The 20,679-nt window shown below is 39.6% G+C and overlaps 1 protein-coding gene and 1 long non-coding RNA gene across 3 annotated transcripts in view; one reads left to right on the top strand and one right to left on the bottom strand.

The window, feature by feature from the left end:
• The first annotated feature begins 1,939 nt into the window (after positions 1 to 1,939).
• LOC141771708 (uncharacterized) lies at positions 1,940 to 2,190 on the top strand. Its single transcript, XR_012594756.1, has 2 exons — positions 1,940 to 2,081; positions 2,114 to 2,190. It is a non-coding gene; the product is annotated as an uncharacterized LOC141771708 (long non-coding RNA).
• Positions 2,064 to 20,679, bottom strand: part of LOC141771697 (guanine nucleotide-binding protein G(s) subunit alpha-like) — a 34,745-nt gene continuing 16,129 nt past the window's right edge. Inside the window, exons 6-12 of one of the 2 annotated variants that reach the window (XM_074642244.1) lie at positions 8,031 to 8,085; positions 6,020 to 6,093; positions 5,620 to 5,678; positions 5,284 to 5,404; positions 4,322 to 4,452; positions 3,887 to 3,954; positions 2,064 to 2,705 (exon numbers count right to left, since the gene is read on the bottom strand). In XM_074642244.1, the coding sequence (XP_074498345.1) occupies positions 2,559 to 2,705; positions 3,887 to 3,954; positions 4,322 to 4,452; positions 5,284 to 5,404; positions 5,620 to 5,678; positions 6,020 to 6,093; positions 8,031 to 8,085 (655 nt within the window). In that variant the 3' untranslated portion in view covers positions 2,064 to 2,558. The remainder of the gene's footprint in view (positions 2,706 to 3,886; positions 3,955 to 4,321; positions 4,453 to 5,283; positions 5,405 to 5,619; positions 5,679 to 6,019; positions 6,094 to 8,030; positions 8,086 to 20,679) is intronic. The other variant, XM_074642235.1, reaches the window with a different exon arrangement.

Genomic DNA, 20,679 nt, shown 5'->3' on the forward strand with positions numbered 1-20,679 from the left:
TATTTAGTCTACCCTCACTGATGGAGTAGGCAAAATATAAGAAAGACCTCTCCCAGAACCTGAAGGGAGGATTTACTGCAGGACTGTTGCTTAAAGACAGGCATACCTAATAAACTGGCAGCACTGGAGTGCATGGTGTGATGTAGTTGTAGAGAGCATCTAATATACTCAGCCTAAGAATGAACCAAACACTAATACAACCGTTTCTTCTTGTTTAAGCAAAAAGAATTTGGTTTATGTAGAAACAAGCAATGTTTTGCAACTGGATTCCCCTCTCCTTCAAAAGAGTTAAAGCTAAAATGAAAATAAAAAAAACAAATGAATACTCATCCCGTTGCACCCAGAATCACCACCTTCCGAAAAACGTATGCAGATGTTACTGACAGAAAGCAAAAGGAAACCTGGGGGGGGGGGGGGGACAGCTCACAAGGGAGATAGATATAAGTGTACAGTACATATATATAAAATATAAAATCTGAAATATATTTTATATATATTAAATTGTGTTAGGGTTCAGTCTCTTTTACTACACAGCATTAAGGTGGTGTGTCTGATTATCTTTTTTTTTCTTCTTTTTTTCTTTTTCAAATCCTATTATATAAACCAGAGGAGAGTCAAAGCAAAACAAACGAATCAACGAACAAACGAATGTGGGGAGAAAAAAAAAAAACCTAAGCAGAAAGACGTACTTAAAGCCACAGACGAAAGGCCTCCGCCCCGATCCGATGCCCCTCCCCCCGGCCTCCAGCGGAGGGGCGAGCCAGCACGGACGAGGTGGGACAGACCCGTCCAGCTGTACAGCGCAGTGAAACATAACTTACATATTAGCTCATTTTTACACGTACAGTCGTGATCAAGGCACAGGGATCTTCTACAAGTTATTTTTTTTTCTTCAATAAAGTTGTACAAAATAATACATTTTACAGTCTGTACAAGAATAATAGTCCAGCAGTAAAATAAAGACAGACGTACTTAAAGCCGGGAGGGACGGGAAGTGGGACGGGGAGAGGTGAGAGAATAAGACGAAAGGTGAGGGGGGAGGACATCGTGTGGAAGGGGAGAGGGGGGGGCTAATGAGGGCTGGAGAGTGTGTGTGTGTGCGTGTTAGTGTGTGTGTGTGTGTGTGTGTGTGTGTGTGTGTGTGTGTGTGTGTGTGTGTGTGTTCCAGGTAAAGATGTTGCATCCAGTCTTGATAAGTCATTTTCTTCATGCTTTCCTTTTTGTGTTAGGGTTTTTTCCTTATTAAATATTTTCCATATGTTGAGTAGTTGTCAAATAGCAGCAGGGGCAGGGGGGGCGAGGATGTGTGTGTGTGTGTGTGTGTGTGTGTGTGTGTGTGTGTGTGGATAGGGGGGGTTTAAATGGTGCACAAAGGCAGATCACACACAGTGTACACCGACACACAACATGGGGTAAAAACTAACAAAAACTTAAAAGTTGATTTGTGTTATTACAGGAATATATAATATTTATATACATATACATATATATATGCACATATATATATACACATATATATATATATATATACATATATATACATATATATATATATTTATATACACACATATATATATACATATACATATATATATAGATATTTATATACACACATATATAAATATCTATATATATATAGCTTGGATTTTTTGCACTGCATGAAGTTCACTGGTATGCACGAATTTATGCATTGTATGGTATTTTTTTCTTCCTGTTTTTTTTTGTTGTTTTCTGCCATCCCTCCTTGACTGGTTTCTTGAAGAGCGGGTCATGTGAGCCGCGTCGTCTTGTGATCGAGTCACGCTCATGTCCACGGGCAGCCGTTAGTCAATTAGTCCGTCTGTTCGTGGCGACAAAAAGGCTCACAGCCCTCCTCTGTATCAGTTCGCCACCCTCCGTGTCCATTGTTCTCTTCTTCTTCTCCTCCGCCGCCGTCGTCTTCGGCACGCAGAGAATAAACTCCTCTCCCTCAGAATGCATTATTTAATTCAGCCTCTGCCAACTGTTAAAAGCAAGAGGACTTGGTTTTAAAAGGGTCTGTGTGTGTGTGTGTGTGTGTGTGTGTGTGTGTGTGTGTGTGTGTGTGTGTGTGTGTGTGTGTGTGCGATATGAGACATTAAAACCTATCTGAGGGCTCTGAATGTCTTATGCTGTAGTGTGTGTACCTGCAAAGTGTGTGTGTGTGTGTGTGTGTGTTGATATATCTGAGAGAGAGACAGAGAGCTAAAAGGAGGGATAGCCTGCACTGAGGGATTCCAGTCTTGACCCTCTTTCCTGGGTCAAAGTGTAGCTGAGTACAGCAGTCAGTCCCGGCTAATGGCTGATGAAAATGTTAACTGTGTTTCCTTTAAAAAAACAAAACAGACTTTCCACTGTTCTGATTTTCTGAAGTCGTGTTACCGGGAGAAGTATCATGATGGAGGGGAGGGCTCGGCTGTTTGGTGAAGTTGGTGGAAGTGGAGGGGGTGATTGACTAACTGGTCGTGGTGGAGTGGAGTGGGGAGGGTGGGGGGGGTCAGATAGGTAGATAGATAAGTAGGCCGGAACGCTGCTGCCCATCACAAGAGCTCATACTGCCGTAGGTGCATCCTCTGTATGATGTCGCGACAGTCATTGAAGACGCGGCGGATGTTTTCCGTGTCGACCGCGCAGGTGAAGTGGGGGTAACAGTAATGCCGTCCGTCCCCGCTGGCTGTGCTGATCCTCTGAAGAAAAAAAAGACACAAAAGCACAAACAAGTTAGTGTCGCAGATTCTTTGTTCTGGTGTGCCTCCACAGCCCTGTCAGATGAACTCAAGAACCCCCCCCTTCATCGACACCACCGGTCATGTTCCTAATACAGTAGGTTCTTTTGATTGGATTTAAAGGGCGGGTCCATCTGCGCTGGGTTCCCTTTTTTTCAAATGGAAAAGTCCACTCAGCTTTGCAAAAATCAGTGACGTAGGTTACCAAAGTAAGCTAATTGAAGCTAATCAATAAGGTTATGAATCATGTGAACGCTAGCACTAGCTAAGTCAAAGTCAGCTGTTTTACGTTTTGAAATAACTGAAAGGGTTAGTTTTTGAAGTGGGGTTGTATGTATACTCCCGCGTTCTGCGAGGTAAAATTTCTGCTTTTGTGAATGTTGTCTAATGGCTTTGAAGAGAGCGATATAACGGCTTCAGTTCCCCGTCAGAAATAATAATTCAACCACTTATCCATTAATTTAGTTACCTATTTCCACCATACTTTTAAAACATTTTATCCAACATGTATCCATTACCTTTCACACCATTTAATGAATACTTATAGTGAACTATTTCAACTGTTAATCCAGGGTTTATCCAGTACCTTGGTTGAACCTTCCACTGAAACTTGTATGCAAATATCCTCTATGCAAAGTAACTGAGACAGTAACATGAGATTTCTGTTTTGATTTTGGTGACATTTTGGTGCTGAGCTGCTGCTGTCTGCTAGTGTGGTTTATGCGTGGCACGTCCAAGAAGAACATTTTGCCAATTGCACAGTTTGGATGAAACTGTGATGTCTTTTACTTTGGACTTTCTGTTAACTAAAGTGTGATCTTCACTTACTTTGTCAACTCTGGATGAGTTGGATGATGTTTCTTTTGTTGGTGAAAACCATCAAACTCATCTTAACTGATGTTATAACAAATTAAAAGGAGGAAATACTTTTCAGAAAAAGTCAAACAGAGGAATGAAATGGAGTGGAGTGAAACCACATCCATGAAAATCAGCCATTTAACAGCCCAACGAGGATGAGACGAATAAAACTGACAACAGCAAATTGTCAGATGAACCAAACAGGTAAAATTATAAAGAAAATATGAAACCTACATCATCAAAATGATCTGATTCAAACAGGTAAAACATGAGCTTTTACATACCAGAAACTCATCCCGAATGAAGTACTTTGCCCTTGTGACGCGGGGATCCTCACCTGGCTCTGGTATTGCTGTTAGAGAAGAAGAAATCTAGTCACAATAAAGTCATTTTTGCACCGTGCCATTAAACACATCGTTCCTCCTGCTGAACAGGAGCTACAACTGGTAAAGCTGGCAAGGATGATGATTACTTAATAAAACACTGTGACCAACATTATTTGTTAGGCAGTTAGCTGATGTAATAATGTAAACTTATTGGTTAAGATGGCGCTAAATGTAGTTTAATCCTCCAAATATTTTTAACTAGATTGATGTATTCAGACTCAGCGTGGCTCACCATCCACACTAAACCATTTGAATGTGTCGGTTACAATCACAGAAAAACGGATATGTGTGTTATGTACTGGACACCCACAGATATCAGTGTCGACCTCTTACCATCATCAGGTGTAGTGTAGCGTGCAAACTCCGGGAAATACTCCTCAATTTTAGATTTCCCTGCCAAAACCTTCTCTGCGAGCAGGTCCTGCTTGTTCAGGAAGAGGATTACCGAAATGGTCCGTAGCCACCTGTGGAGGGAAATGGAGAACGAGTTCAGTGCCAGATTTCTTTGGACTTTCGTTTAGGAATCCAAATATGCTACTGTTGCTGGAAAGTCACAGCTTTTCAAGTGGCATTATGTTTTAATAGGCTTTGGCTGTAGAACAAGGTAATAATTTACTCTCTGGAGTTGTGGGCTAAAAAGGTCTTAGAGCGCCATAAACAGTCCATATGCTGGGGTCGTGCCAACAGTCATCTACTGTAGTTATACACTGACTACGGATAAGCACCTCATACAACCCCACTTCAAAACACCCGAACTATCCCTTTAAGGTGCACACTTAAACTGAACAGAAATGTCTTAATCTGTGACCAAAGAATTAGACTTTTGGAGTCTATCTTAACAGAGGAAAATGAACAGCCATAAAAAAAAGAGTGGCGCGTGTGGCTTCATTCTCAAAACAAGAAGGCATTAAATATTTCTTTTACTATGTTACAAAAAACAATATAAAATTAAAAATGGGTTAAAAAGAAGAATAGTGAAAAAGATGGTATTAAAAAAAAGGTATAAAAAGGCATGGTGTGGCCCCAAACACACGTCCAATGACACCTCTACCATCAATAGGAAGGACATGATTTGCTGCACAAACTGTATAACTTTACTTCTGTACAATCTGACAGATAAATACTGTACCATTATTACATTAACTATGGCAGTGTGTATGGGGACTTCAGCTGTGCTCATCACATGCTGTGTGAGTATGCCACACACTTGTCTTTAGATTGACATCAGAAAATTCCACAGCATCAAAAACCAAGCTAGCGGTAATTCTGTCTTCATCACTACATTAGTTTCTCACCTGTTGTTCCAGATGTTCTTGAAAAGGTTGAGGGCTTCCTGTAGTCTGTTGGTCTGATTGTCTTCTCTGATCACCATGTTGTAGCTGCTACTCGCCACCACAAAGATGATGGCTGTCACGTCTGTGTCACACAAACCAAAACACCACAGGCTACGATTAACACACACCGAAGAGTAAAAACTGCCAAACACTCTTGATTAGCTTTAGGTTTAAATACACATAGACATGCATCTGGCAAAACTAGAAAATAAATGGACACTGCTTGTCACTGTTTTTCGGTAATTCATAAATAGTTTCATCACTACAATAAAGCAGATTAAGCTACAAACTTCGTACCGTTAAAACACTGGATCCATTTCCGACGTTCATCCCTCTGACCTCCAACATCGAACATGCTGTGAGACAGAGGAAGTTAAAAGTTTAATTTGCATTGTACAGAAAGTACTTCAAATACCGAAACACAAAAAAATCACGTGACAACGACGTATAATGAAGCAATACAAGACCCTCTCAATCAAATAAAAACATTTCAGGAAAAAATCATGAATTCATGAGGTTTATTATTTCATATCAATAAAAATATTTTATTGTAATTTTAAACAATTTACTCTTTCGATGTTCTGCTAGCAGAGAATGTGGTTCTTCTTTATAATCTGTGGATACACTTCAACTACTTGTTTTTCGACTGTTACTTTCTTACCCGACACCGCGATAAATAAACTTTGTGGTAACTCACTGGAAATTGACTTTGTCTATTTGAAATCGTGTCTCGAAGATCCCAGACGTCAGCACTCTGCATCTCAACAGGTCCTGAAACACAGAGACACAACAGGATGGAGTTAGATATAGAAAGGGATACAGACATAGCATGTAGGATGTACTGTAGAAGAGAGGTGTCAGGAAGACAGACATAAGAGGAGGATAACAAGGTGTTAAAGACGGGGTTATTAACAGGAGAAGAGGAGGAATATGGAGGAAATAAGCTCATGGACAACAAGTACTGTTATGATTTACAGATGAAATAAACTATTCAGCTCATCTATAAACATAGCATACTTTAAACTTCCTCTTAATTCAGGTCATAGTTAATAATTAATAAAGATAGCTGCTTTATGTTGAATATCACAATTTATTACAGAGCCACAAATATTTTCATTATTGTTTAATCTGTCAATAATTATTTTCGATTGATTGATTTATTGTTTACTATATTAGATGTCAGATAACAGTGAAAAATGTCCTGCTTTTGTACCACCAACAGTCGAAAAGTCAAAGATAGAACAGAGAGAAGAAGCAAATCCTCACATTTGAGAAGCTGGACACATAAACTGTGTCTGAAATCACACCCTATTTATTATATAGTGCACTATATTTACCCTCCGCCAGTTTATCTTACTGTGAACTCTGAGTGTAAAATATATGGGCTATATAGGGCTCTCAAAAACTCAAGGATGGAACGACGGCATCGACACCGTTTCCTGCTTACAATCCCAATGCCTCACATTTTCTAGATGTAGAAAGTTACAGTTGTGTGAAGAAATCAATAATTTGACACAAAAACAGTCCTCCACAGTCCGACATCAGAACAGCGCCCATAGCAACGGTCTGTTATACATAGCAACAGTCTGTTATAAAGAAATAGTAGACCGCAGAACGCCGTGATTAACCAATCAGAATAAAGTATTCAACAATGCAGTGTAATAAATCGATTTAATTATCAAGGATCCAATATCATCGATGCAAAGTGGAAACATCGATATATCTCATCATCTTTAAGACACGCCCTTATTTTGAAATTCTTAACTGATAAAAAAACATCAGCACTTAAACATGAGAAATGTGGCACTTTATAGTGAACAGGAGATCTATTTTTATTCTTTTTATTAAAAAGAATAGATTGTATTTCATTTAAATGTCTGGAAGAGCTCAGTAATAAAATTGTCGAATCATATTTTAGTTGTTTTTTTGTGAGTTTATATAAATGTAACTGATTGTGTTAAATGGGCATTTGATATCGTCTCATATTGATTCAGGCCCCTGAATTGAATCGGATCGAAATTGTATCGTGGCAGACTTAGTGTTAGTAGCAAATATTGGATCATTGTCCAAAAAAATCTATATAATATCGTCTTGTGATGAAACTTGGGATTTACACCGTCACTACTGAGTGTTTGTGATATAGGAAGTAGTGAGTGAGTGAATGAGGGAGTGATTTCGGACATTGTCAGATTACTGATGACTGTCCCAATAAGCCATGACAGTGTGACAGTGAACGATCATTCGCAGTACTTGGACCATGAAACTGAAGAAGCTAAACGGTGTCTAGAAGGTAACACGCAAATTGCAAAACTTTCGCGAGTTGGTTATGATTAGGCATCACTTTGAATGGTTAAGGTCAGGATAGGTCGTTGGGCAGTGAGTCTTGCGAGAGTTTTTTGCATGTTTTCGCAATTTGGGGGTTACCTTATAGACACAACCCAGCCAAACAGAGTTCAGCCATCGTTAATCGTATTATCTACACCTGTGCTCTTCAAGCTGTGATATGTCAAAAAGGCCTGTGTTTGGCATTTTTTCTTGATAGACAAATTAAACAATTAATCAATTCAAAAAAATTGTTCACATGTAATTTTCTGTCTATCAACTAAACAATGAATTGACTTGTTGTTTTAGCGCTACAGAGCACAGACGCAGGCAGAGAGTGCTTCAATATAACACTGCAAGAAGTGTTTGTGTGTTGAACATCTCACCTGATCAGTGGGTGTGTAGTCATTCTGCCTGACCACATCAATCCTGTCTAAGAAGCTACGAAAAGAACAGAAAAACACAAGCGGTTAGATCTTAGCTGCTGTGCTACACAGGCACATAATAACAATATAATAATACAATAAAATGATAAATACACAATAACACATGTCAACATTTCCACTGGCTGAATGCAACTTTGAAATACATTTACCAGCAGTGAGTGCAACCACACTGGACACTTTTTTAAATCCTACCATACTGTCTAAGTTATTACACTGTGTTATTGCACATGGTAAGAACAGTATGGCCTCCCAACACACACACACACACACACACACACACACACCGGTAAATCCAAGTACATTAGTGGGAGCAGGAGAAAGATTGAGGCCGGCAGTCCCTGAGCGGCCACCAGGGGGCGTGTGTTTTAATTCACAGTGAGATCAGAAGCAGCCAGTCTGAGTCACCAGCAGCCGTTTGCTCTGTCAGACCAGAGAGAAGCCTCGTCAATGGAGCTGCTGTAGTAGTACTTGCATAGGAGGAGAGGTGTGTGTGTGTGTGTGTGTGTGTGTATGTGCGTGGGCGGGAATGCAGCAGGCCTACGGTGAGATCAGATTTGCAGAGAGCGCCTACCCAAATGAATGTTAATTGTTCCGATGAACTGGCCTACATAACTGCTGCTTTTCAAGGTGTGTGTGATGCTTTCATGATGACTGTATCAGGGTCACCTGCTGGAGGAGTTCTGCTGCAACAAGTCGGGACTCAAAACGAGGCTAAAGAAAGACACTTTGACACGAGCATCTGTCAGCATTTCTCTCACGTATATCCCCTTGCTGCTGGATGATGTTATATGACTTATACAAAATGTACTGTCTGCTGTCCTGACAGTACTTTCAGATGTACAGAACAGACATTATGTAGGAAGAGGAAGAAGAACAGGAGTTGCTCCGTTCCTCCAGTGGAAAGAGGAGTGGGCTGAACTCGGGCTACACTGAGAGGAATTTTTGGTGATTATCTCTAAGCTAAAGCGGCGACTATCATAAGTGTCCCACAAGCCTGCATCGATCAGACACGACTACTGCGGGTTTTCCCACAACAATTCCTCTGAAGGGTGAAACAACAACAAGTCAGCAGCAACGGAGGCTACAGAAGCACTTACAGTATAAAGCATGTTTTGTATAGGTCTTACCATACTATTCACTACATTTAAGTCACTATTATTAATTGTTTCATCTTAAACATTTACAGAGAAAGCTCCTGCAAAAAGACCCTGGATTCAGTTTGGTCATGTGTTATCACAGATCCCTAACTTTTGCCATTAGAAGTAGGACTGTATATTGGCAAGAATTTGGCGATACGATAGGTATCATGATACAGGGGTTACATTCAATATATTGCGATATTACGATACTGTAAACAAGGAGATGTATCGCAAATTTTGAATTCTAATTTCATGAACACTATCATAGTATAGGCACACAGGAACACACCGCCATATGCATAAAGTCTGAGTAAAAACGTTTACTTTTTTATGCTATCAGAACAGTGCCGGGATCTGCATTTGCATTTAACACAGGGGGCACATGAACTAATGTATTGATGAAGTTAATCTTGAACTGTTTATTAAAAACCGATAGTGTTTTTGGGAATCGAGAATATGAAGCCCCAAAATACAATACTTTTTTTTTTTCTTAAACAACACATTTACAAAATACACCATTAAGACACAGAACGTTAAAAACATTAACAACAAACAAAAAGTGAAACAACAAACAAGTGTTATTGATATGTAATCTACCTGCCTGACTGCATTTTCAATTCCATCGTGATCAAAAGTCTCGGTAGACAGACTGGGAGGCCATGGAGGATTGGGCGATAAAACATGTTTGAGACGCATTTATTTATTTATTTGCTTTACCTATTTAACAATTAATTTTTCTGATTGGTTAATTTAAGAAACACTGAATAATATGGGTGTGATAAAATATCAAAAATATAGAGTATTGCGATATTAATTTTGTGATACTGTATCGACTCTCAAAAACACTGTCTTGATTTTTTTAAAATAGTTCACATGCAAAGATGAACTCAATCATTGCTTTATTTAATTTGCAAAGACATGCACCCTCTCAAAGTAGTGATGTTGCAAGTTACAGGGACTGTGATAAATGCATATCCCGCTGTTTTGATTGTATAAAAAAAAAGTACTTTTTCATTAGAAATACAGACTACTAATGTCAGAAAAAAAAAGTCTGTTTTTATGAAATATAAATCCAAGCAGAGGTGCTAATTTGCACAGAAAAGGACACATATTTAATGAGTGAAGTGACTGTTTACATGGTCAACTAATAACTAAAGATGCGTCAGGGGCAGCGCTTACCAACTCTGCTCATTAATTTCCTGGAAAAAACCCTGTACGGTTGCTAACGTAGACAAACGTACTAATGTCCCACCCTGTTTGATTCCTGCACGGCTGTCTGTTTTGACTGATCGTCTGCCCGGCGTTCTTACAACTAGAAAGGCAATACGTTCGCTAGTAGCTGCCTCTCGGGGCAAAGGTATGCAACCCCCTCTGAGATAACTAGGAATGTGGCAAGCAAGGGTGAAATGTGACAGGAGGGCTGCAGGTAACACACTGAGAGGAACAGGGGGGCTGGGTCTGCGGAAGCTATACGGTATACTGGACGGACAAAGACACCGAGTCAGGAAGAAGAGAGCGTCGGTATGAAAGAGAAAACAGAAGAGGACAAACAGTTTGGGGAACAAAGAGACGCCCACGTGCATATCTCTGCACAAATGCACACTGACACAGATATTCATATAAAAACACACACGGAGGCAATTAAAGCAGCCGAGCAGTCTGGTACCGTCGGCTCTCTGCAGGGGCCGAGTGGCTCAGCTGTTCCCACACCACAGCGCCTCTGCTGTGCCAGCACACCCAGAGCCCTCAGTGGACAACTGTTCAGCCCGTTACTCTCCACCTCAGACCCTGCAGAGCGTCCTGTAACATCCCCACACTGAGCTCCAGATCACATAAATAACCTGGATGTGACAGAATCTCAAAAGCTCTAATGATGACAGAGTTAACATGGCTGCCGCCGACATCTGCCTAGGCCAAACTCGTGTTTATCCACAGCTCTGGTCTGAGGCGGCGACACGCCCAGCACAAACACACACACAGCTCAATTTTTAGCAGTTCTGCCTATTAATAGGAGAAGTGCCAATAATAACCGTGCCCAGTATAAGTTGAACTAAATAATAGTGGCTGCCCCAGTAACAGAGAGGTCTGCGGTGTTATGAATAACCTGTCAGGGTTATTCCGGGGTTGCAGACAGGCTGACTTAAACTCTGGATATACACACAGGACTCTTGTCTGGTGAGTGGAAATAACACAGTATTTACAAGAAAAGATAAAGTGTATTTTTAGCTTTTTAGTGAACTGTTCACTTTGGTTCTGTTGGTTTGTAGGTTCAACAACTGTGGGGGGTTTAATGTAGGACAAGCAAAAAATGAACACATTATTTATGTACTTAAATCCGTTTTATTTAAAATAATATTTTTTAGTTTTATTGCTATATAAACATAAAAAAAAACTAATTTAATTTTAGTAAAATTTACAACAAATACACCAGTTAAGACTTGAAGAAAAAAGATGTTTAAGAAAAACTTAACTTTTAAATTTTGACTTTTTCTGACATTTCCAAAAATAAAGAGGTAAAAAGAAAATGTACTTTTGCAATTTTTCCTTTTTATTCATGTAAAATCTAAAGCTTCATCCTGGTATAGACTGCTCTCAGAATATTTATAGTACTCCCACAAACAGCAATGTGTTTAAACTATATCCCCTTCGGACACTCAAAATCTAAATTGACAGTAAATATGACTTTTTTTCTTCTGTGGCAAGAATTCCCTGAGAATCAACAATCAAACTGAGATGATCTTTCCATGCTGGAAGGACATGAGAAGCTCCAGCATCAACGGCAGCGTACAACAAAGCTGATAACCTTCCATCCTATAATGCGTGAATTCATCTTGTTAAAGAGGCAGTATTAGGACAAAGGATTACCCAGATTATGAACAAGTATACATCTTCAGCTCTACGCAGGATTAGGCCACTCTGAGCCGCACAACTGCGTTGACTCGTCTGGCCTTCACACACACACACACACACACACACACAGATGGACTGGAAAACATGTTGAGCTATTGGCTTAATTTACTCGGATAAAAAACATCTTTATAAACAACTTTAGAAATGAGATAACACGAGCAGGTTCCAGAGTTTCACATGATAATTTAATATTCTCTTCATGTGAAAATAACAAAAGTTTTTTGGCAACGTCTCTCATTTATTTAAAAACAGACTGCTTTTATCGTTAAAGAAGAAATAAACTGTGATGACAAACCAAACAATATTTAGTTGAAATAGTGGTATGAGTCTTGACAGGGTTTAATATGATACAAACGCAGAACATCTGGAGACCGTTGCCCTGAATCTGAGCAACTCGGCTGATCGGCTGTGTGACACACACACACACACACACACACGAGCTGGCTGGCACGATTACGTCCCTAAAAAGTGCCTCTTTCCAAATCTGCCAAAATCCATTTACGTCTCCCAGATTTTCAAAAGTTCAACCAGCATTTTGTTTTCATATTCACATCACGTCCTGTTAAAAGAATGCTAAAATCATCTCAAACAACGGCTTGTTCATTAACAAAGAAAACAAATTCAACAGAAAACATTCATATTTCTGTCTAACTGAGAACTGAGAAGTAAAAATTGGCTGAAAAAGCTCGACATAAAAAGTGAAATTGTTTAATGTTACATAAATTGAATTTAGGACCAGGTAGGAGGGTTAAAAAAAAAATAGCAACAGAAAATATAGACCCTCCTTAGATATGTCTGTGATGAGTCACTATTAAATTAAAAATAGTTTACCACTAATATTACTAATTTTTATGTAATATAGATACTTAATTAAAATGTCATAAATTTCACAAGTAACAAAATGTATATGTAAAAAACAAAAACTGAAACATGTAACAAAATGCCCCAAAAACGCAGCTTTTACTACATCTTTGTCAACAAGAAGTGCGTTAACCTACACCATTATCCTGAGGTATTCAAGTTAAATTGCACAGCTTGGAAATTCAAAGCAAATTCCAGTTTTAAGCTCTGTAAACATGCGACTTTAAAAACACTTGAATTTGTCACTTGAGGGCACTGAAATCAGACTCTGCACAAGAGAGCATTGAAGCTTCACAAGTCTCCGAAACACCAAGTCAGAAAAGTCAGAAAATGGTCTTCCTCAAAGGGGGGAAAAGACCGAGCACGGCCCGCCGAGGGGAACCATTGGAGGGGCTTTGCTGCGTCTCTGTACGTTAACGCTTCACATTGAGAGCCGACCAAACCAAAAGGCTTCACCAGCCGATCCTTAATCAAACACACACATTCAGAGAGAGAGAGAGCGAGAGAGAGAGAGAGAGAAAGAGGAGGAAAGAAAAGAGAGAGAAGACTGTGTCTGACATTACAGCGCTGCTCCAAAAATAGCTCCCTGGCGCCCTGGCCTCCAGCTTGGTTGTCATGGCGACAGAACCACAGGCGCTATAAATAGACAATCGGCTCCAAATCTTGTGTGACTGGAGTGAGGCCAGAAAGAGGGAGAGACGGACAGGGAGAGAGAAGAAGAAAGAGAGAAAGAGAGAGAGAATGACAGATAGAAGAGAAAAATAAAAAAGAAAGAATGGTAGAAGAGGGGGAGAGAAAGAGAGCGAGCAACAAAGAGATACAGAGAGAGAGAAATGCAGGGAATGGAGTGGGTTAGAGAGAGAGAGAGAGAGAGAGAGAGAGAGAGAGAGAGAGAGAGAGAGAGAAAAAGGAACAAAGAACAAATTAAAGAAGTTAAGACAAGAAAGGGAAAAACTAAAAATGAACAAAGTAAGAATCAAAGAAAAGAAAAGTCAGAAAGACAAACAGAATGAAAGAGAAACGCAAAAATGGATAGATAGAAAGAAAGAAAACAACACACGGAAAAGAAACAAAAGAGAAAGAACAGGTTAAGAAAGGCGAGGCAATTAATGAAAGAACAAAAATAATAAGAAACAAAAAAGAAGACAGAAAAACTAAAAATAAGGGAATAACGTACCAAAAGAAAGAAATAAGACAAAATAAGAATTTAAGAATAGACAAAAAATTACAAGACTGAGAGAAAAGTCGTGAAAGAAAGAAAAACTGAATAAAACAGACAGAAAGACAAAAAGCAGGGGAAGAACATGAGAGCAAAAGAAAGAAAAGAAACAAAAAATACACACAATTAACAAAGAAAATAAATGTAAGTTATAGTAAGGAAAAAAGGAAGGTAATAAAGGAAAGAAAATGTACAAGAGAAAAGAAAGAAAAATAGGCAAACAGTGTTTGAATATAAAGACAGGAGAGAAAAGAGTAAAGCTCGTACTGTACTGGGAACACTGGCCTGTGAAACAGCAGCTGAACACTGGGAGCGGCACAATCACTGAATACACACAGCATTCACTAAATCACAATACAGGGAGATTGCAGCAGCAGCAGACATCTCGCTCGCCTTAAACACTTGCTCATGCTACATATCACAGCACGTTTCACATCTGAACATATTCACAACCACACCACACTAAAGTATTGACACTACAACCCCCCCCAAAAAAATCAGTTTGTCTTTGCCCGTCGCTCATACACACTCCCCACATCCTCGCAATGAGTCAGAGACTCAATCCGAGCCATTTTCTGTCCCTGCAGAAACACAACCACACATCACAGAGAGAGAGAGAGAGAGAGAGAGAGAGAGAGAGGGGGGAGAAAGAAGAGGGAGGATGCCGGAGAAGTAAATCAGGGGGACTCCGGCACATGACGGCACATTATCGCAGGGACAAGATTTCAGAGAGTCGACGGATAATAAACACCGGCTGGTATCGCAGCCCGGCGACACATAACACAAACAGACTCGTCTTACACAAGATACACAATTTTCTCTAAACATCTGGTTAGGGACAGTTCTGCCAAATATATATTCTTCCTCGGGCTGTCAATCGATTAAAATATTTAATCGCAATTAATCGCATGATTGTCCATAGTTGATCGCAAATTAATCGCATTTTTTTTTTATCTGTTCAAAATGTACCTTAAAGGGAGATTTAATACTTTTATCAACATGGGAGTGGACAAATATGCTTGCTTTATGCAAATGTATGTATGTATTTATTATTGGAAATCAATTAATAACACAAAACAATGATAAATATTGTCCAGAAACCCTCACAGGTACTGCATTTAGCATAAAGAATATGCTCAAATCATTACATGGCAAACTGCAGCCCAACAGGCAACAACAGCTGTCATTGTGCTGATTTGACTATGACTTGCCCCAAACTGCATGTGATTATCATAAAGTGGGCATGTCTGTAAAGGGGAGACTCGTGGGTACCCAGAGAACCCATTTACATTCACATATCTTGAGGTCAGAGGTCAAGGGACTCCTTTGAAAATGGCCATGCCAGTTTTTCCTTGCCAACATTTAGCAACATTAACCTCCTTCCCAATAAGCTAGTATGACATAGTTATGGATTCCTGAGGTTTTTATAGTTTCATATGATGCCAGTATCTTCCCTCTAGCTTTAAAACTGAGCCTGCTACAACCTCCGAAAGATCGATTGCATTAATGCATTGAAGAAATGTGTTGTTAAAATTAATTTGCGTTAACACGTTATTATCGTGTTAACTTTGACAAACCTAATGCTTCCATATTAATTCCGATAAAGTTGGTTTGAAGCTTGGTTTTAATAAAAAACTTGATATAAAGGCCTAAAAATAAAGAAAATCCACAGCGCGTTTCCCAATGCTGGCTTTATAATAAGAGTTAAACAAGATCCCAACTGACAACTAATGGTTATTTGTATTATCAAGTAATCGTTTACTCTACAAAAAGCCAAAATTACAGTGCAAATTAATATCTAAAATACGTTTCCAGAGCTCAAGGAGAGGTCTTTAAAAGGGACAGTTCACTCCAAAATCAAAAATACATATTTTTGCTCTTACCTGAGCAACAGAGCAAGCGAAGCAGCTGCACCCCGACTATTAGACTTTTTTGATCATGCAACTTTGCTATTTTTAAACATTTGAGCTAGTTTGGATTACACAGTTATATGTGGGCGTTAGTATATGAATTCAAAATGACATTTTCCACCTAAGCCGTTCCCTCGTATGAACGCCGGGTCACTAGTGTCATTACTGCGAGGGGTCTGCGGCGATGTCAGCAAACCATCCAACCTGTCTTGAAACACGCACCATTACTCGTTTACAATGCTTTGTGGGTGTGACATTTTTAGCCATGTCATCCCCATTCTTAGATACAACCAATGTGTTTATGATTAAATTGTTTACTAGAGCACACTGTTCCTCACAGAAGCAGCCTCTTAATTTTGCTCTCAAACGGCACCAGATTGATGCATTTAACTTTCTGAGGTCCATTCACCACAGTCTCACAGAATCCTGTGGGAAACACTGTAATATATAGTGCAATATAAACTGAGCTTTGTAGGGAAAGAGCAGCTTTATTGGTCATGATTGAAGGCTCTATAATGCAGGAAATGGCACTTTCAGGTGTTAATTAAATGAAATATTTCCTGCCATACCTCCCCTTGTCTGTCACTAAACTTGCACCCACACGAACTAGGCACCCATGCCTGTAGTGCTATTTATCAATCTAGATTGTTTCGTCCATGAGTATATGTGCTAGTGTTGTCAAAAATATCTGAGTATCGATACACGAGTACCAGTTGCACTTTCTTCTCTCTCTTCTGTCCAACAGCGAGTTGACACACACACACACACACACACCATACACATACGGCTATTTATCTTTTAGTACAAATCTAAAATCTTATGCCATCAGTGCTGTCAATTTTTCCCTGTGGTATCGAAATTGGTATTGAATATCGATATTTATCAAGGTATTGTATCCAAGTTAGAAATTCCAGTATGGTGACAACACTAATATGCACGCTTTACTCTGCGCAGTGATACGGTTGACGGGTGTAGTTCGGTAGAAAGAAAATAGTTCCTACAAAAAGCTGCTCACAATAAGGTCTGTAGATTATCTCGAGTAAACAAGTCACGATTTCTGGAAAGAGAAATTGCTGCTGAGTTTTTTTTAAATGTAGTTTATTGGAACTTTGAGCACCACAAGCCGAGTGCCATCTAGATCCATTATAATGGAGAGAAGGCAGACATCTCTACGGCCGATATCTCCAACGCTCGGCAACTCCCACCAAAACCATCAACATTCACAAATAGCACTAAAGGTAAGAGGAAAAATATGTAATTTGGATTTTGGGGTGAACTGTCCCTTTAAGTTACTTGTTTTATTTACTTGTATGTATTTGGGTCAAAACAAAACAGAGAAAAGCAACAAATTCTCACATTTGAGAAGCTGGAACCAGTGAATGTTTTATGATGAATTAATTGTAGGGCTGTCATCGACTAAAGAAATCCTTAGTCGACTAACAATCATACGATTTTGTCGACTAATTGATTAGTTGATTTAATCAACAGATTTGTAAAACTGAGTTTCTCCACAAAGAATCACACAAAAGCACCACTTTAAATTTTGTGTTCATGAAATAATAAATTCCTCTGGCACGCGATGCATACATATACACTGCATACTAAACAAATACATGTCACTCCATTTTCAAGAACATATCACAGGTAGACACTGTTCAAAAGGCAAAAAGGATGCGCTGCATTTGCTTCTATCATACCATCGTCATGTCTGCACAGTAAACATGAAGCAGCAGCGGGTTAGCATAGCTTAGCATAAAGACTGAAAACAGGCTCTGTGTGTGAAGGAACACAATCTGCCTACCAGCTCACTGATTAACACATCATATCTTATTTGTGTAGTTCTTACAAAAAACCAAAGTGTAGTTTGTGTTTTACGGGATGTTGTGTGCCGGACTATATTTGGGTCGGATGCTGTAACTTCCTGAAGCCTCCGCCGGTTGCCTGGCAACCTCACAGTGACAACAAGAGACCTGGAAGCTGGAACTAGGGACTGTTTAAATTTGTGATGGAAAAAAATACTTATGATGAGTCATAAATAGCTAATTTTATATATAATATAATATAATTCAATATAATATTATATAATATCTTTATGACAAAAAATATATATTTTATCCAATAGTTTGTTCAAAGTTAACAATTACTAACAATCATATAAAATCACATTATATATTATATATTAGTCAACCAGGTCAGAATCTGTCAGAATATTTCAGTACAAAGTTTACAACTCTATGATCCCAGTATGGATGAAACAACAGAAACCTGACAGGCCTCCTCTTCTGAGTCAAAACAAACCCTTTCCCCTCCGTCCTGTTAGCGGACACGGTCACGCTGTTTGGACTTTATATGTGAATTGACTACAGTGGACTGAAAACAACACATCCACATGTAATCAAGGACAACAACATCCTCGCAAACAAAGTGTGTGACCATATAAGGCGTCAGGAAGTGTTGATGAAAAAAACAACAAAAACACATCATAGAGGAGCATGACGGAGCAAAAACACATCATAGAGGAGCATGACGGAGCAAAAACACATCATAGAGGAGCATGACGGAGCAAAAACACATCATAGAGGAGCATGACGGAGCAAAAACACCGTCAGGGAAGCTTCGGTGACTTCGCTCTCATCAGACAGAGACAACGAAGCATCACCAACTTCTTCTTCCCTTTTTTATTTTAATCATGACATGAATTGGATGATATAATTGTTTTTTTTAAATGCAGAGACGGGTGTATATGGGGTGGTCCTGACTTTTCACGCGCTGATCCGGGGTTGACGTTTTCATTTAATGCTAACAACCTTCATCAATAATGCTGAAGTTGTCTCTCTCCTAACACACTCGCTCATTCTTTCTCCTTCTGCAGCCTGCCTGGGTTAAAAATAGCTCTCCCCTCTCTCTTTCTCTGCTTCTCCGTTTACATAAGCACACAGTGGGGGGAGGGGAGCACTTCCGGTCTGGCCACCCAGCCCAGCATCTGATCCATAACACTGGGGCTGCTGGGTGTGGGAGAGGAGGGGAGGAGAGAGGAGAGGAGAGGAGACGAGAGGGGAGAAGAAGAGAGGAGAAGACGAGAGGAGATGAGATGAGATGAGATGAGATGAGATGAGATGAGAGGAGAGGAGAGGAGAGGAGAGGAGAGGAGAGGAGAGGAGAGGAGAGGAGAGGAGAGGAGAGAGGGAAGCCCTCTCTTTCCCTATTTCAATCTGTCTCTTCAATCGTTTCTCGTCTTCAATCGTTCTGTCTCTCCGTTAGCTCGCAACTCTCTCGGTCCACAATCACATTTCTAACCAGGAAGGTTTGTCATGATCATTTTGCAGAGAGCCTCAGCAATGAGGAGCTATTGATCTTTCCAGTCTTTACCAGCCGCACACCGTCGCGGCTGGTAAAGACTAAACCAGTGGTCCCCAATCTTCTTAGCTTGTGACCTTTTACAAAAAAAGGCAGTGTCATGTTTCCAATAGGGATGGGGGGAAAAAATGTATTCACCTATGTATCGCGATTTTTTTTACGATTTTGAAATTGATTTTTTTAATACCAGAATCGAATATATTTGCTTCATTTGAGTGAAGGTAGAAGGAAATTACCGCTTTTAATGTTGTAGTCAGAGTAACGTGACGTCATATCCGTTCCGTATCCGTCAACCAAAACAACAAGCAGAAAGTAGAAAACTGCGTAGGGTCCACGTGGATACAAACTGCACCCTCACATTTTAAATCCAAAGTGGTAAACACTACACATACAGTTAAGTATGGAAACATTTTGGATTTCACACATTGCCAGGAAAAGTGAGCTAAACATGGCTAAAGCTGCATGCTATTGTATTGCGATAATGTGAGCATCAAGCCAGTCGTCATTCCAATCTCCGTGGTCAAATCAGCCGATGCTACAACTGTAGAGCACCCATGTACTGACATTTATGTTAATGCATTCAAACGGCCCAGATGTTAACAAAGGGAACTGTATATATACCAAAGAATGATTTCCGCGCTAAACTTTTCAGATGGTTTCATTTAATTTCCCTCCAATATTTCAGCAAATAAGCAAATACAAGAGAAAAGTCCAAAATAAGAAGATTGATCTTGTGACCCTTTGGATGGTCCCAACCACCCGGTTGGAAACAACTGGACTAAACTTCCTAACTTTACATAAAGTAGTTAAAACTAGCTCCAATACAACCAGCTACGACAGTGTAATGTTACTTACAAATCGATTGATCAGCATTATGATTTCATAATGTAATAATATATCACTCACAGGGGACATTTTTCTGCAAAATAGTACTTTTACTTTCGATACTTTAAGTACATTTTGCTGTTAATATTCATGTATTTTCACTTAAGTGGGAGTTTGAATGCAGGACTTTTACTTGTTATGGATCATTTTACTTGAGTACTTCCTTTACCAGTGCATAAAGTTAAACGCACCAAAAAAAACAACTACCTCACACATGCATGTCGATGCACCAGCACATACTGTACACAAACACGCACACGCACACACACATGCGAGAGAGTCGGCAAGCCTCCGCCCTCCTAGAGCTC

Source organism: Sebastes fasciatus, chromosome 1, assembly GCF_043250625.1.
Source record: "Sebastes fasciatus isolate fSebFas1 chromosome 1, fSebFas1.pri, whole genome shotgun sequence".
Lineage (NCBI taxonomy): Eukaryota > Metazoa > Chordata > Actinopteri > Perciformes > Sebastidae > Sebastes > Sebastes fasciatus.